The 17,663-nt window shown below is 39.4% G+C and overlaps 1 protein-coding gene across 1 annotated transcript; it reads right to left on the reverse strand.

The window, feature by feature from the left end:
- Window positions 1–3,905: 3,905 nt before the first annotated feature.
- Window positions 3,906–4,619, reverse strand: LOC127102524 (probable LRR receptor-like serine/threonine-protein kinase At1g06840). Its single transcript, XM_051039884.1, has one exon. It carries the CDS (start codon window positions 4,617–4,619, stop codon window positions 3,906–3,908), a length of 714 nt encoding a protein of 237 aa, XP_050895841.1.
- Between the last annotated feature and the right edge of the window lie 13,044 nt (window positions 4,620–17,663).

A 17,663-nucleotide genomic window follows, 5' to 3' on the forward strand; every position in this document is an offset into this window, starting at 1 on the left:
TAAAGCAATCGACTTACAAGGTTGATGGCGATGCATAAAGCAATCGACTTACAAAAGGGTGGATGAATACGTGCTGGTTCTGTTAGGTTTTGAAAAAATGATTACTCGACGTTGGATCGAGGTTTTGATCTTGCTTTGAAATGGTTATCGAATGCTCATTTTAATTCTTGTATTTACAGATGAATAAAGAATGAAAAAAATATTATACATTTCATGGGAGAGGGATACATTTGTTATGAATGGGGATTGTTCATGGCAAACAAACAATAATAATACATGCCTCATACACCATACAAGTAGGCCACAGTTAATCAAACAAGTAAGATATAAACAAGTATATAATCGAATCAAATAATCAAAGAAATGAAATAATGAAACATTAAACAATGTATGAGTGTAAGTGCAAGGGACATGTCTCATTGTAAGGAAGCCCAAGAGTAAGCTATGTGAGGTTGATGGCGATGCTTAAAAAGCAATCGACTTACAAGGGTGTGAAAATGGGCTCGATATTAAATCGAGAAAAATATGATTTTTATAAGTTTAAAAATGGTTTTGAATGAATGATGAAATTAAAAGAAAATAAATTTGCATTATTAACAAATGAAACTATGAGTATAATAAAGGCATAAACATAAAAAAGAAATGAAAATGCTAAAAGAAAATAAAATAGCTAAAAGAAAATAAAATAGCTAAAAGAAAATAACATAGCTAAAAGAAAATAACATAGCTAAAAGAAATAAAATGCCAAAAAAAATGCTACACATGAGTATTGAACCCTCTCCATTTAAGATTATGAAACTACCCTCTCTCCACTAAGCCATTTATCATTAATTATTATCTTAATGCTATTTTAAATATATAAATCAAAATAGATTAAACATTAGAATAAAAACTAAAATAAAAAAAGAGTCTGTTGGACTGCCAGTAGTTAAACCCAGCCGCCTGGCTGTTGGGTTTTTCAATGGTTAGGAATTGGGAACACCAAATGGCATTTAACTAAAACTAATACCAATAAACTATAGTTAATGATCATTTGAAACTCTAAACGTTCAACCATTGGGATTTAAAGGCTCTGCTAAAAAAGGGAAACAATAATGAATAAATAATAAAAAAGGAAAAAAAAAAGAAAAGGTGAGGACACGAAAGAAAGTCCAGAATCCCAATCGTCCTCCTCTCTCAATCTGCTTCACAAAGAAACACTCTCAATCGCTCTCATTGAAAACTCCCTCTGCTCTCGCGCCCCCAACCTTCACCGTCAACCTTCGCTCATCCTTCACAATCCCTCACAACCTCTCATTCGCTCACCTCTCAACAATCTCTCTTATTTGCACGGTCCCCCCTCAATCGCTCTCTCTCATTCTCACCAAAACCCTCTCAATCGCGCTTTCTCTATCTCACCAAAACCCTCTCAATCGCGCTTTCTCTATCTCACCGAAACCCTCTCAATCACGCTTTCTCTATCTCACCGAAACTCTCTCAATCGCGCTTTCTCACTCAAACACAACAGGACATGCAAGAACTCATGGATAGGATAAAAAAGAGCTCACCTTCGGCGGTGATGACGTTGATGATGAAGCTTCAAACTCCTCCCGCTCTTCAACCAGGTTTTCTTTGATTTTAAGGTTAGGGTTTTTCTGTTTGCCAGCTTTCAATTCCGCCTCCGATTTTCTGTTGTTGATTTTCTCTCCCTCTCTATTTATGTTCCTTGATTAGGGTTTCCAAGGGGGTCTTTGATGTTCAAAAGAGGCGTTCCTGCAAAGCACTTTCTTGATGCTCAGAAATTGGTCCATCTCGTTTGATACTTGGATCTGGAACAGGTAACCTGAGCATGTGCCTTCTTCTTTGTTTTTGTCTCTATTCTGTTTTGGGATGTTTTCTGGATTTCTGCATCTTTTACTAATTAATTTGTGTTTTTTACTGCAGTGAAAACTGAAGCATTGGTTTCGGTTCTCACGGCCTTGTTGGTGTACTCGGTTTTGGGTTCTTTGTGATTTCAGTTTGGATGTGTGAGGATGGTGCGCCGATAAGCTAATCAACATGAAGTTCTTCATGACATTTAACCGGTCAATTAAGCCAGGTGTGATTAAACACAAGATTGCACGCTGCTGCTGTGGATTAGCATTCCTCTGCTGTTGGTGTTGTAACCGAGCCAGTTTCATCTTTGTTAGCATATCCGTATCATCACGAGGAAAAGGAGGACCACCTGCTTGAAGGGGTGATCCAACATTTGATACTAACCCCCGACAGGATTTGAAAGGCCGTCCTTACCTACGCCCATATTCCTATTGTTCAGTAGCATTCTGAGTCTTCTACTTATTGTAATCAATTTTGTATGCTTTTCATCTCCATGTGTTCCTTTTTTACTTGCATGACATGATTGAATGACTGTCTTGATTGTGTCAACAGGATGCAGACAACAGCTAACACATACTCCAGCCATCGCCCCAGAAAAAGCATGTTCTTGCTTGGCAAGGGAATGGAAAGCCTGCTTATGATTCGCAGAGAAGATCTGATCCTTACGTTCATTATCACTTATATCTGATAAACGCCTTCTTTGGATTTCCATTAATTCATTATCATCAATCTTATATTGGCACTGCACAAAACCACTGTCACAGGTAGCTAAAGAGCTGTTAATATGATAATCTGCATAGGTACTAGAAGATAAGGTATGACAGGCACCAATTCCCTCTGATTATCCGGCACAGCTTGAAGAAAATAGTCCGAACACAGTGGGTTAACTTTGTTTGTGATTGGAAGTTTTTTTTGCATTGTAGATTTTGAAACACTGTTGCTGAACTACCATTGCCTTGCCAAGTACTTGTTGTGTTTGGACTCTGGCTTACTGATGATTGCAGCCTCATTGTGGCAGGTCAATTCGTGATTCTCATGCATTTGGTTATGGTGCATTACTTGGTAGGTTTATGTGTGTTGTTGCGTTTCAAACGGTTATATTATATGCTGCCAACTTGCTTTTTGTTGTTGTGAATTTTGAAATTTAAACTTGTCCTTTTTTATTGGTTTCAGGTGATACCGTAACTGCTTTGAGCTGCCTTTATTTGCATATTTTTCATGGTGCTGCAGGGTAGTCTTTTGGTGCATTCTCCCGCCCATGATAGTATTGTGTGCCCATCACAACCACCAAATGAGCTGACAAATAATTGTGCCACAATGTCATGATCAAGATTGTTCAAGCCCTCGTGCAAGTAGCCAACCCCTTCACGTAATGTGACTTTTAACATTTTATCACTAATCTTGTTAAGAAAAGGTTCAAGTTCTTTTGTGTACCGCAATAAAACGACTTATCTCCCGTGCCTGCACTTGAGTATGTAATCAGATCCATAGCAGCCAATCGAACATGCTTTCTTGTAGGTACAAATACAAGGGCAGGTTTCTCATTCTTGGCATGTTGAGAAATTGCGGCGTAAGTTGGTTTTGTCATTGCCTGCATCCTCAGACACTATTAAGCCCTTTTTGATGATTTCTCAAAATTGCAAATTCTGCACATATAGTCTTACCACTCCCGGTTGGAGCAGCAACTAAGACGCCGTCATCAGAATTATACAGAACTGTGAAGACTTGTATATGAAGGACTTTGTAAAGCTGTCACGGGCAGTGACTGCAGATCCAATAGTTTAGTAGGTGGAGGATACTTTTCAGGTAAGATTATGCGTCTGAAAGATACAGGTAAAACAGATTGGGATCCAAGCCACCTGAGTTATAAAGACCATATCAGATGTTAATCAGAGTCCTTCAAGCTTAAGCTGGGAAATGTATGATTGCAGTAAAACATTAATCTTGGCACTTGCATCCTCCGAACCTTCCTTGACGGGAATGGGAACACGGTCCAAAAGCCCCGCTAGCTCTATCTTCTCATCTTGCCTTACTGTTACAAATTAGGTCTGCTACCTGATGTTGCTTACTGGTTTTTTGTAGGTTATGGTTGGAAGTTTGGAAAGCTCAAGAGGAAGATATCCTGATAAATTGTTGTTGTCAAGAAGGAAGTGAGCAAGCTTTGGTAATCGCCAGAGTTCTGGAGGGATTTGCCCGCTAATTGAATTATTGTTCATGTGAAAATGCTTTGTCTTGTTCAGGTTTGCGAATGATGTTGGTAGAGGTCCTGATATATGATTTTGATCGATTTGTATTCTATCAAGGTTCGGAAGAAAGCCAAGCTCATCTGGCAGTGACCCTGTTAATAGATTTCCATTTAATAGCAAGAGGACTAAAGATTTGATATTGCCAATTTCCTTTGGAATACTCCCAGTTATTTTGTTCCACATGAAGTTCAATCTTTCCATATAAGCTAAGCTGCCAATTTCTGGTGCCAAATTTCCGGACAAGCTCAAATTCATTAGTTGCAATTCTTGAACGTGTAAATAGCCATCAATTAATGTTTCATTGAAACATAAAACTCCTGTCCAGCGAGATATACATGGGTCTCCGCGTATCCAATTGCTCAAATTTCCATTAGGATCAATCAACCTTTCTTTTATGGCTTTTAATGCTTCAACTTCGGTAGGGTCAGTGATATTATCCTGTGCAGCAATAAGCACCAAATAGAAACAAAACCATAAACTGAAAACAACTTGATACTTGTGACCTTCTGAAAGAAACATCCTTGAAATATGTAGAAATCAACACAACACAGCCCTTTAAATATCTCTCCCAGAGAGAGTGAAAGAGGCATAGACGTGGGGCAAGATGGGAAATCAACGAGGTGGGTGTTGTCTTTATGATTTCTTTGTAAATGGATATTCAATGGACAATTATGGGTGAATTTAGGGTTTAATGGATTTGGGTTGACTTTGGTCAAAGTTGACCAAAAAGTCAACTGTTGACCAAAGTCAACAGTTGGTCAAAAATGCCAAATTTTGTATTTTCTTGTATGGACTCACATGTAATGGTTTACAATGACATGAAATAGATTGAAATGGATTAACAAATGGTTTGAAGTTGGTTTCCAAATTGTTTTGTTTATGACTTGAGTGCTTGACCCTTTTTTAAAAAGGAACATAACTTGACAGGCAATATATGTTAACAGGGCCATGAAATGATGGTATAAGATTAGGATTTGAAAGGGATATTTATGAATCAAATGGCATGATTGGCAATTGGCTTGTGACACAAGAAGGTTGGTTGTTTTGGATGACCAAGACCATATGAGTATTAACAATCACATGAACAAACACCATGACTTTGGACCAAGACCAATCCTCATATAAAACCAAAGTAAGGTTAGGCCAAGCATGCTAAACAAACATAAAAAATTCAAGACCAAAATCGGGGTATGACACGCTCGAATAGGTATTATATATAAAGTTTACTCGCAAAAGAATGGGAAAAGGAAGAGAAATAGATAAAGTGCTCGGTGAGGATTAGGGTCCTCATGCCTACGTATCCTCATAGTGCAATAAGGAATTCAGAGCTTCGTAGTTCAAGGAACTAGAGGCAGGAGGTGAAAAGAAGCGTGATAGGAATATGGCCTGAACCAAATATTAATGTTTTAAACTCCAACAAGGGTGAAAATATGAACCTAATAGTAAGGTGGTTATTACCAGTACACGGGCTAGTAGGAACACCGCTATAGGGTAAAGCCAAACAGACGAAGAAATAGGTGTTTGGGCACAGTCCCAAACATTAGCCTCATAAAGCTCACAACTAAGGTTTGAGACCCTTAGTGCAAGAGATCAATCAAGTAAAGATTCAAATTGGTTCTAAACATCATATATGGATCCCCATGTTCTTAATTTACCATTTTGATCAAGAATTCATCAAGCGTTTGAAGCTTGTTTGTCTTGGAAGCCCTAATTCATCTGGGTATCTTGTGTGATTTCCTTAACAACTTTCTTCAACATTTGGTAAAATATATCAAGGGATACTTCATTTTACATTACCTTATGCATATATGATCCTCCATAAGCCCCAAATATCAAAAGTACTTCAAGTTTGAAAGTTGGTTCAGAGAGGTTGATTAGAGAAAGTCAACTGGTCAAAACTGGGGTTCCCTAGACCCTATCTCCTATAATGTTTGTCATATGGAAATGATTAAAAGAGAAAAGTTACTATTTATGACATTTCAAACAACTTTGATGTTGACATCAAGAGCTATTTTTGCTTGGAAAGTCATTTTTTATGGTGAAAGATTATAGGTCATTTTGTTTGTGCCCTAGTTAGGAGGTCAACTTCCAAGGACCATAACTTTCTCAATTTTTATAATATGAAGGCCATCCAAGATTCATGATTAATTTCAATATGTTTTATCCAACTTTTATTCTTGGATAAATTTCAAATTCTACTTGCAAGGGCATGCGCCAAGAGGAAACATTATTGTTCATTTTGAGCCATTACCATTGAACAAGCAATTTTCCTCAACTTCTAAAATGCATAACTACCTTATGAAAAATCCAAATTATGTCAAATATGTGACCAAATTTAAGAGGGATGAAATAGCTACAACTTTGGTGAAGGAACCATTTTCATTTGGTCAAAACTGGGGTTCCCTAGACCCTATCTCCTATAATGTTTGTCATATGGAAATGATTAAAAGAGAAAAGTTACTACTTATGACATTTCAAACAACTTTGATGTTGACATCAAGAGCTATTTTTGCTTGGAAAGTCATTTTTTATGGTGAAAGATTATAGGTCATTTTGTTTGTGCCCTAGTTAGGAGGTCAACTTCCAAGGACCATAACTTTCTCAATTTTTATAATATGAAGGCCATCCAAGATTCATGATCAATTTCAATATGTTTTATCCAACTTTTATTATTGGATAAATTTCAAATTCTACTTGCAAGGGCATGCGCCAAGAGGAAACATTATTGGTCATTTTGAGCCATTACCATTGAACAAGCAATTTTCCTCAACTTCTAAAATGCATAACTACCTTATGAAAAATCCAAATTATGTCAAATATGTGACCAAATTTAAGAGGGATGAAATAGCTACAACTTTGGTGAAGGAACCATTTTCATTTGGAGCTCATATCAAAAGTTATTCAAGGTGGAAGAAGTGGTCATTTGACTTTGTACTTAGAAAATTTTCAATTATGTTTGATTTCTCCAACTTCCACATCAAAATTCATCATTATCCAAGCTCCAAATGGAAAAAATTTCCACATAAAATTTGTTCCCCTTAATGTCACCTTTCTAAAAATTCCAAGACCGCCTCATTTGGACAAGAATTGAGGGACTTGCGCATGGTTCCTTTGTTGGGTTTGTTTTGGCAAGTTTTGAATTCAAGTGACCATTTCCTTTTGCATGCTTACATGTTATTGTTTCAGGATCCTGTAGCGGGGTATTCGTTACCATTAGAGATATTGACTAAATCCCAGGTAAATCATACAAGTCGAGTCGCCACCGCACTTCTATTTATCCAAAGGAATGGTTAGAAAGCGAATAAAAACCTAAAAGTTTTATCGAATCAAAAACTAGTAAAAGAGAGTCAGAGATCTGGGTAAGGGGGTTGGTTATGCAATGGGAAGGTGTTAGGCACCTAAAACATCCTAGGTACTCCTAGGGAGACCTTTTCACACTTGTTGTAAGGTTGTTATTTTGTGAAAAATTTGTTTGTGCAAACATGATTGAAGAGATGAGAAGAGAATATACAAGTTATTTACATTTTTGTGTTTGGATGGATAAACCCATTGCCTACGTACCATCTTAAAAAAGATTAGGATCAAAACCTCGTAGTTCGGGGTAAAAATCTCAAAAATGAGTGGGTGAATTGATTGGTCCAAAAGCCTTAAGGTCTTTTGTTATCAAGGGAGAAAACTCAACCTAAAACCACAAATCTATCATGTGAGGATAGCTTCAACATGCTAGTGAGGGGTTAACCCTATAATAAGCATGGAAGACTCATTGTCCATCACTAAGGATATAGGTGTTAAGACTATGGCACGAATCTAGAAGGGGGGGGGGGGGGGTTGAATAGATCCCAATTAAAAATTGAGTCGGCGCTACCAATTAAAAATTGGTTTTAAGTGCGGAAGCGGCCGAGGAAAATATAGTCTAAAACGAACGGTTATTGGAAAACCGGATATGCGTCTAGCCTATGGATTAATGATAATGTAGAATAAGAATCACTACACTAGTCACACTATCAATGATTTATTTCACTTGCTAGGATTCCTAGTTCCAATGAATCAAAGAGCAAACCAAACTAGATACACAACTAAGATAATTTTGGTTTAGGCAAATTATCAAACACTTGGTGTGCAAAAACACTCCAAGTGATATTTATGTTGAGTAAGTGATTCCAATTAGTCTAGTACAATATCTTATTGTACTTTGGATTCAAAAACAGAGTTTTAACTTCTTACTCAATTAATATCAAGGTTTGATAAAAGTGCTTATACAAAAATCACTTATTTTTAAGCCAAAACAAATATGCTGAAAAATAAAGAAGACAAAGATTTGATGAGGCAGTTCCCCCGTCGTCCTCGCTTCGGGGTACGTCTGCCCTCAATTCTAAAACTAGAATTGAGATTGCTTTAATAGATATCACCTGTTGAGTATAACAGTTTATACAAGGATTGAAAAGCAAATATACAACAGAATTCTCAAGACGTTGAATGTTGCTTCCACTCCTTGTTCCTTGATTCAAGGTGAATCAAGTCCTTCGATTGTTGTTGATAGACCTTCGATTCCAGCCCCTTTGTTGAATAACTCTCAGTTCTTCAAACCCTCGGCCCGACTGATCTCAACTACAACAAATCGAACCCGAAATCTTCCCTTCAATATCACTGAATCCGCTACTAGATTGATGAAGACTTCCTCTTCTCAATCACCTTCGCTCAGCTGAAAATTGATGAAGAAATCGTCCAAAAAAAAAACCCCAAAATCAAACCAATCTTGGAGGACAAAACCCTAAAGGTTTTATTCAAGAAAAAACCTGTCGCAAGCTTCAACCCAAACCGGATTCCCCAATCTCGGCTTCGAACGTTATCACCTTTAACCAATCACAAAGTGTAACACCTCAAAATTTGCCCTCCTCTCTTGGGACTAGCTTAACATATTGCATTTCATTTGTAGGTCATTAGTCATTAGCATGTTGCATATCATGTGGCTACATTGAGCAAGTCATCCTCCTAAGTCTTGATCAGAAGATAAAAGAGGTTGAGATGCAAGCCTGAGGGTTTCATTGATTGAATTGATCATTAATCATCTGAGGATGTGTGGTACAAATTAGGGTTTCTTGATTCTCAAAGAGATTGAGATTTATCTTGGTTGCAATGGTACATCACCATCATCATGGTTTTGTCATCACCAAGAGATTGATCAGATACCTTGGGATTAGGGTTTTGACCACTGGTCAACCCTAATCAGTTGAATCATCTGCATTGGGCCAATCAGGGCTTGGCAAGGAGATGGGGTCTACAATGGATATGGGGATCATCATATGATTGTATTGAGCTTATGGAAGCCAGGGTTTCATCATTGAGCCATTTCATCAGGAGTTTGAGGCTCAAGTTCATCAGTCAAGCTGAAATTCATCTATCAGTCAGAAAAGTCAACTGTGGTCAACTGGGCCTGAATTGATGGATTTGGAGGAGGGAGAGGGTTAGAGACACTTCTTTCATGTCTAAACAAGTTTCATTTGACATTTCAAAGATCAAGAATGAAGAAAATAAAGTCAGGTGGAAACTTTCCAAAAATAGAAAATGACTTGTAATGAAAACTGCCAAAAATGGAAAGTTTTCTCCTCAAAATTACGTGCCCAAAAATGCTTCAAATGAAAATTTGTTCAACATGAAAGTTGTAGATCTTGCTCTCACCTTTCCAAAAAGTCCAAGAACACTAATTTCTCATGTGTGGTTGGCAAGTTATGATCAAATCATTTTCCAAAAATATTGAATTTCAAAGTGGCATAACTTTTGAATGGAATGGCCAAATTGGGTGATTTTTCTTTGAGCAAACCACATTTTACATGTACTTTCATGATGAATTATCACATTTCCTCAAAAATCATCATAGCAAAAAGTCATTTTTCAAGTGAACTATTTGAAAATTGGTGGGAAAAATAGGCAATTTCCAAAATACATGGCATTTCCATACAAAACTCATTTCAACACATTCCAAATGACATTTAGAACTTGTTTGCACTGGTTTTTACTGTTACATTGGATGCATCTAGAAAAGGGCATTTTGGCCAATTATGCATAAAACTACATTTCACTAATCACTTCCATTTTGCTAATTGTGATTAACTCTTGGATTAGCATGAGGTATAAAAGCATAATCATAACAGAAAATGCATAATCACACTTCACATTTTCAGATCTAACCAATTTTCCCTCCAAAAACCTCCAAATTCTCTCAAAACTTTCACACACTTTTTCATCATTTTCATCAAGATTCATCATCCATAGTGTGAATTCGTGCTTGATCTATCATCTACCAGTGATTGTGTGCATCTGTTTCACAAATTCGTGGCAAAAGAGTGGAGAATTTGGACTGTTGAAAGCAAGCTCATCCATGGCAAATCGAAGGTTCTTGGATCTGAAGCATCACTGAGCTAAACTACTCATTCCATTCAACTTCCACATCATTGAACTGCTTCTGTTTTGGTGTTTTGGACATTGAGGAGCACGAATTCTCATCTGCCATCGTCATAAGGTAAATTTTCGATCTCAACCATTGCTTGAATTGTGATGTGGCTTAGATAGATCTCTCAACATAGAATAGCATGCAACTTGTGGTTTTGAATTTGGTTGAGAATCGAGTGAGATATCTTGATTAGAAGTTTGGATGTGAAACCTTTTTTCGCTCGATCCGGTTGATATGTTTAGAGTTAGGTCAAATGCTTGCCATATCCATGATGTACTAGCTTAGACGGTTCCAACGAGGTATGATTTGTTCGTTTTAGTGAAATTTTGTTCATATGTGATTTTCTGGAAATTTGTTTGCTGAACATGGTAAAGAATGCGCATGGAGATGTGTTTGATCCGTTTGCCTGAGTTTCATTTTGAATCTTCTGTTTACCGCGGATTCCAACCAATAGCGTAGTGCCAGCGAATTAATGAAAACGACAGCGTTTTGGTTTCGTTGCTCCTATTTACAAAACTGCCATTATTTCAATATTAATTCATTTTATTTCATTTTCTTTTTCATTTTTCATTTCATTTTGATCAATGATCTTCAAAAATTCATAAGTTCTTCATTTCTTGTCCAAATTTGATGAGACTTTTTGCATATTTCTCCTTGTGATGTGTAGTTTTTTATGATGAATTTTAATATTTTTGTGCACGTATGAAAAAATAAATTGCCTAGGGATTGCTTGAATGTATCATTTGTGTACCATGCTCACCATATCATTCATAAAATGATGATGCTTCCATAGAAATTGATGAAATTTTGCATGCATGTTCTGGACTCTTTGCTGGTGATTTTGATGTATAGTTTGCAATTTTTGGATCCCTTGTTGATGAGATATGAATTTGTGATTAGAGGTGTGACAATTTGTGTCACACCATGCTTGGTGAATTTCATGATTTTATTTAATATGCTTGTGGACATTGGATTGATCCAAATTTTTGCATGATTGAGCACATGGATGTTGAGATTACATGTGAATTTTTCTGGATTTATTGATGGCATTTCCTATTTGATTGGAATTTTCTCCCCTGTTTGGTCATTTGTTGATTTTTTTGTGACACATGTTTGTATTTGCTTTGTGAAATTCTGGTCATTAATTGGATGGATGTGAAATTTGGTATGAGCATTCTAGACACATTATAGGTCATTTTGGCTTTGATCCCATTCATTTATCATGTTTTTTCACTGTTTTATGATTGATGGAAGTTGATGCTTGTTTTGATGCCTTGTGTTGGCTTGCTTGAACTTGTCTGGACTTTCTGATTTTCATTTACCTACTTCCTCTTGTCCAAATGGCATGAAATTTGATATGATGCTCATTGAATGTGTTCTGTTTAGGCCTGAATTTTTGTGGAATTTATTGAAATGTTTTGATGTTGATTTGATTGAGATCATTCTGTTTGGTCCTTTGAGGTTGCAAATTGCATGTTTTGTGCCTTTTCTTTTATGAAATGATGATAATGAATGATATGAGCATGGGACCAATTGGTTTTGTTTCTAAATTGTTTGATTGTGATTTTGGATAATTTTCACTTGCTGTTTTGAATTTTTCATCTCCTTGTGACCCTAGGCTTGTCCTAGTGGTCTAGTTTCTCATATTTGAGTTTGGCTTTTCAGGATAAGATGCAAATGCCTTAAGGAGGATGTTAATTCAAGTTGATTGAATTTGGTTAATTGTTGTGAACTAACTTGTGTGTTTTGTAGGATGCTTGGCTCACTTGCTTTGAGCTTGTGCTTGGCTCACTTGAGTTGATTGTGCTTTGCACATTGCATTGTTTGATTGCACATTGTCTGTTGGTTTTTATACTGTTTGTTTTGACTTGGTGATTGGTATACTGACTGAATTAGATTTATTTCAGGTACTTTAGTCGCTAACAGTTCATCTTTGAACTTGCTTGTGCTGCTGCTTGGTTGTATAAACCAATTGAGGTAGACTCTCTTGTCTCCATGTAGTCTGGAAGACCTGGCCTGTTACTTGGCCAGGCAACTGTCTGAAGTCCTCCTTAAGAGGCGATGTTTGTGATTGTTTAACTTTGTCCCCAAGCAGGTAAAGACCTTTGTTAAGGCAATTGGCAGACAAAAGAGATACACAATCTATCTCCCGCTATTCTGTTGAGTCGTCCCTCTGCTCACACCACTGTGTTGATGCATTGGGACATTAACCCAAGATCTTGTACAGTAGTACAGTTGAGTCAGAGTCATGAGTGTAGAAGGGTTCCCACTTCCTGAACCCACGCTCCTTTGTCTGAAGCTCTCCCTGGCCAGGGATAAGAGCTGTGAAGTCTCATCTTCACTCACCTTTCCTCTGCTTCACCCTGACTCTCAATGTCAGGGTTTAGAGCTAACACCACCCTTGTACAGATGACTTGCCTTGGCAGTCTAACCCTTTGTTTGAGCCTCACTTGACTGGATATAGTGTGTGCTATTTGAAATGTCTGCTTTGCTTTGTTTATGCTTGCATGCTTTGCTTCTTCCTGGTTAGGATTAGCTTGCTGTTGTGCAAGTAGATAGAGAACCATAACATAGGGCAATGATGCATGATAACACCTAGGCTCGAGTACAGCTCCCTAGTAGTGTGTCTCCCTTTGTATTTGGTTAGAATTTCTTTCCCGTTCAGGGGAACTATGTCGCCCTGATCCTCATACCAGATGAGGTACGTAGGCAGGAGGCCGTGCGAGGTCTCTCCGGGCACTTTTTTCCTTTTTGAGTGTGTTTGTTTGTTTCTTCTTGAGTGTCAGGATATGGATGTAAGCCCGACGATTGGTTGTCCGTATCCTGATTGTGTTTGTTTGGTTCGGAAGCCGATGTAAGTCCAGCGATTGGCATTCGGGTTCCATGTTTGCCTGTGTTTGTGTGTGTCCTGTTTGGCGTGCGTGAGCCGAACTACGGCAGCTCTGATTCTCGTTCCAGACGAGATACGTAGGCATAGGATGCGATGTCCTAGCGAGCCCTCTCCTCTCTTTCCCCACTTGTGTTGTCTTCAGTTTGTGTGTGTGTGTGATGTTTGTTTAGCAACCTTTTCTTTCTTTTAGAGCGTGGATCCCGTCGAGTACGACGGACGTGAGGGGTGCTAATACCTTCCCCTTGCGTAACCGACTCCCGATCCCTTTCTCTTTGGTCGCGAGACCATGCTTTTCCCAGGTTTACTTCGAGCGTTTCCTTTCCCTCTTTTGGGATAAATAACGCACGGTGGCGGCTCTGTGTTGTTTTTGTTTTAGCCCGCCGGTTGTTTTTCGCGGATGCGACAGCTGGCGACTCTGCTGGGGAAAAAAGATGTTGACCTATGCTGGTCCATCTTCCCTAAGCGGGTCTCTCCTAGCGTTCTAGGATAGTTTAGGTTGCTTGTGCCGCTTTATTTATTGCATTTATTATTCTGATTGTGTATATATTTGCATAAATATTTGCATGCATCATACTATCATTCTGCTGTCCTCTGTACAGGTGGTTCCTCTGTTTGGGGTGGGTGTTCTGAGTGGGGCTAAAACCCAGGCCCGAGTATACACCTAGGATTAGTGTGGTCTCATGTTGCCTCCTTCATGTTAGGTTAACATGTGCTTGGCAATGTGATGTACCACAAGCCGGACGAGGTTCATTTGACAGTGCTCTTCCTTTGTGGGGTACTCCACTCTGGTTGAGTCACTTCATCTGAGCTATTGACTCTGGTGACCGATCATTTCCCGGATCTTTGGTTTAGATGATCTCAGGAGAGCTACAATGGCACACCCGAAAGGGCAAACCCATTGAGTATCTCTGCCCGATTGTCGAGACTATTATCCGCCTTAGGATGACCTGATTATAATTTACCTGTGAGGGGAGGGTGATTCTTTCAGATGCATGTTCAGATGGTGACTTTGATGGTGACTATCGATTCAATAGTTGATCAGAGTCCTATTTATAAGTCGGATTTATGGTCATTTATTTCTGAGACGCCGGAGCGTTGTCCGAGTTATTTATCAGTGGGGATCCGTTTATTTCAGGATTCCCCGGGCCGATTCAGTTGGTTATGGTGATCTGTTCAGAGATTGTTTGATGATGATGGTGATGTATCTTCCGTTTATTTCGGAACCCTTGAGTTGGAGTTGTGGCTACATTTTCCCTCAGATGGTTGTGATCGGTTCAGAGATCAGGGTTGTGATTCAGGGCAACAGATGTTCAGATGACTTGGAGGATGGCACTATGCATTGCATTCATTCATCAGCATCATCACATTTTGCATTTACCTGCATCTAACACATGTTTATCCATATGCAGGGACATTTTGATCGAGATCCTGGTTGAGAGATTTCTTTGCTCAGATATGAGGACCGGTTTGAAGGACGATGTTGTCTACAGTTTCTTCAACCCAGAGATTGATGTGTTGAGAGATATGATAGCATTGATTACACCCGACCATGTGGGGATGTTCAAAGAGTCATACGGTGGTATTCTGAATATGGTTTTCAGACTCTCAGACAGCGACAGGAGCGCCATTCATACTCTTCTTCAGTTCTATGACCCGGGCTTGAGATGTTTTGTGTTTCCAGATTATTTGTTGGGGCCTCTGATGGAGGATTATGCTAGCATCTTGGGTATTCCGATCCGTGATCAGATTCCTTTCCATGCTACTATGGTGGAGCCTGACGTCCTTGGGATTTCCCGTGCTCTTTATTTGAGTCCGGAAATGATCAAAGAGGGTTTGAAGGAAAAGGGCAAATTACCGGGTTTTCACTTGAGTTTCTTGGAAGCTAAAGCCAAGGAGTATGCTGCTATGGGTAATTGGAAGACGGTTTGTGCTTTGATTGCTGTAAGCATTTATGGGATTATTCTGTTTCCTAATCAGAAGAGCTTTGTCGACCATAATGCTATCAGATTGTTCATGCAGAGGAACCCTATTCCTACTCTGATTGGAGATGTCTATTACTCGGTTCATAACAGGAACGAGAAGCGGCGTGGTGGTTTGATCAGGTGTTGTGCTCAGATGCTATTCAGGTGGTTTATGGGGTATTTGCCTTCCCGAGGTGATTTTGCTCATCTTGATCCGACTGTCAAGTGGTCATTCAGATTGATGGGTTTGCGGGCTGCTGATATAGCGTGGACTCATAATGGTATGGCAGGACGGGATTTCATATGCAGTTGTGGGAGTCTTCCCAATTTGCCTCTTGTGGGAGTTCAGGGTTGCGTCAATTACAACCCGGTGCTTCTCAGGAGACAGATGGGGTTTGTTGTGGAGGGTCCTCCTCTTGGACGAGAGATTCAGGAGTCCTTTTACTTTCCGATTGAGGGCAATCAGGACAAGCTAAGGCAAGTATTGGATGAATGGCGCGACATTCAGCGAAAGGGTAAGGTTCCTTATGGCAAGGTCAATAGCCGGTATTTTCCTCTATTCGATGATTGGCTTCGGAAGAGGATCGAGATCACACATCTACCATTTCCGGGAGGTGATCCTTGGTGTCCTATGATTGAGGGTCCGTGTTCTTCTGTCAGTATGGAAGAATTCCTCGAGATGAAGAGAGCCAGAGATCAGTTGCTTGCAGAAAAAGCAGAATTGGAGATGAGTGTTGCTCGGATTCAGACGGCTAATCAGGAGATTAGAGTGAAGATGGAAGATTAAGACAAGCGACATGCCTTGGAAGCAAAGCGCTTTGAGATGGATACTGCCTACTATGGGAAGGTCAGTCAGGCTTTGGCATCTTCAACAAAAGAGCACGACATCACCAAAGAGAAATTGGCTAGAGCCTCAAAGGTCATTGAAGATCAGAAGAGGAGGAAAATCCTCGTGAGGGATCAGAGGGATGACAGAGTCAGGGTTCTCATTGCTGAGTGGGAGGCCAAACTGAAGATTAAGGAAGCAGAGAATGTGAAGATCATCGCCGAGAGAGATCATTACATTGCTGAGAGAGATCATTACTTCAGGCAGATGAAGATCCATCAGAAGGAGGTGGGGAGATTACAGCAGGAGAATACCGAGATCAGGTTCGCAGCAGAGTTCACGAAGATGGTTGATGATATAGGGCCTTTTGTGGGACCCTCATCAGGCTAGCTTTATCATTTGTGTGGATTACCGTCAGGCTTGTTGACGGAATTCATTTTGCTTGTATTTCTTTCCCGATTCTGGAAGATTGTATCTGATTTGTATCTGATTTGATGTATGACTATGGTGCTTATTGTGCATTTTGCTATGTGATGGTTATTTTCATTCAGTGATCGATCTTCAAGCTTTATTTGCTTTCCCGTATGCACTCACACAGCACACACATGGTTGAGGGTATTTTGCTAAATCATATATCTCTGATCTGTATGATGAAATTGAATGTTGAATGTCAGAATATTGCTGCCGGGTTATTATCTATCTCGATGAAACCAGGATCGAGAGATAAAGTGTTCCTCATGTGGATAAATACTGCATTCATGCATGATCATAATAACTTGTGTTTTTATTTTGCAGGTATCAGTTCTAACGTGCTTGATTGTTTCAGGAATCATTGCTCGTGCTCGCAGAATTGTACCTTTGCACTCAACACGCCCTCACAGATACTTTACTTGACGCAATACTCCCAGACTAATGGATCTCCCGAACACAGATATTCTCGAGTTGAAAGACAAGATGACCGAGCTGATCAACATCATGCAAGGTTTTGCAGTTGGTCAGAAGGCTCTAGCTGACAAAGTCGAGAAGCTCGAGCGGGCTTCAGCGGCTAATAGTGGTGTGAACCTGGATGGTGTCTCCAACCAGGGGCTGGGTGGTTCTCGAGATGGTGGCAAAAGAACAACCGTGGGTATAGTGAATAACGCTGCTGGTTTCGGTGCTGCGGGTGGTCAACCTGGTCAGAATCTGAAGGATAGTCTATTCCCGCCTTTCTTCGGGGTTGATGACGACAGAGAGGAAGATAGAGAAGCTGATCAGTTCTCGATACACAACGAACCGTTCGGTCAATATGGTGCCCCACCACAGAACAAAGAGATTCAGCTGCTGGCTGAGAAGATCCGAGCTTTGGAGAGTTATGCCACTCCTGGGGTGGTCAATATGTCAAATATGGGGTTGGTAGAGGGGATCGTGATCCCGCAGAAATTTAAAGCGCCCGCAT

The sequence above is a fragment of the Lathyrus oleraceus genome, chromosome 7 (genome assembly GCF_024323335.1).
Source record: "Lathyrus oleraceus cultivar Zhongwan6 chromosome 7, CAAS_Psat_ZW6_1.0, whole genome shotgun sequence".
NCBI classification, from domain to species: Eukaryota; Viridiplantae; Streptophyta; class Magnoliopsida; order Fabales; family Fabaceae; genus Lathyrus; species Lathyrus oleraceus.

Coding starts and splice junctions, on each gene's coding strand:
- LOC127102524 (XM_051039884.1), bottom strand. CDS start 4,619: ATGTTTCTTTCAGAAGGTCACAAGTATCAAGTTGTTTTCAGTTTATGG.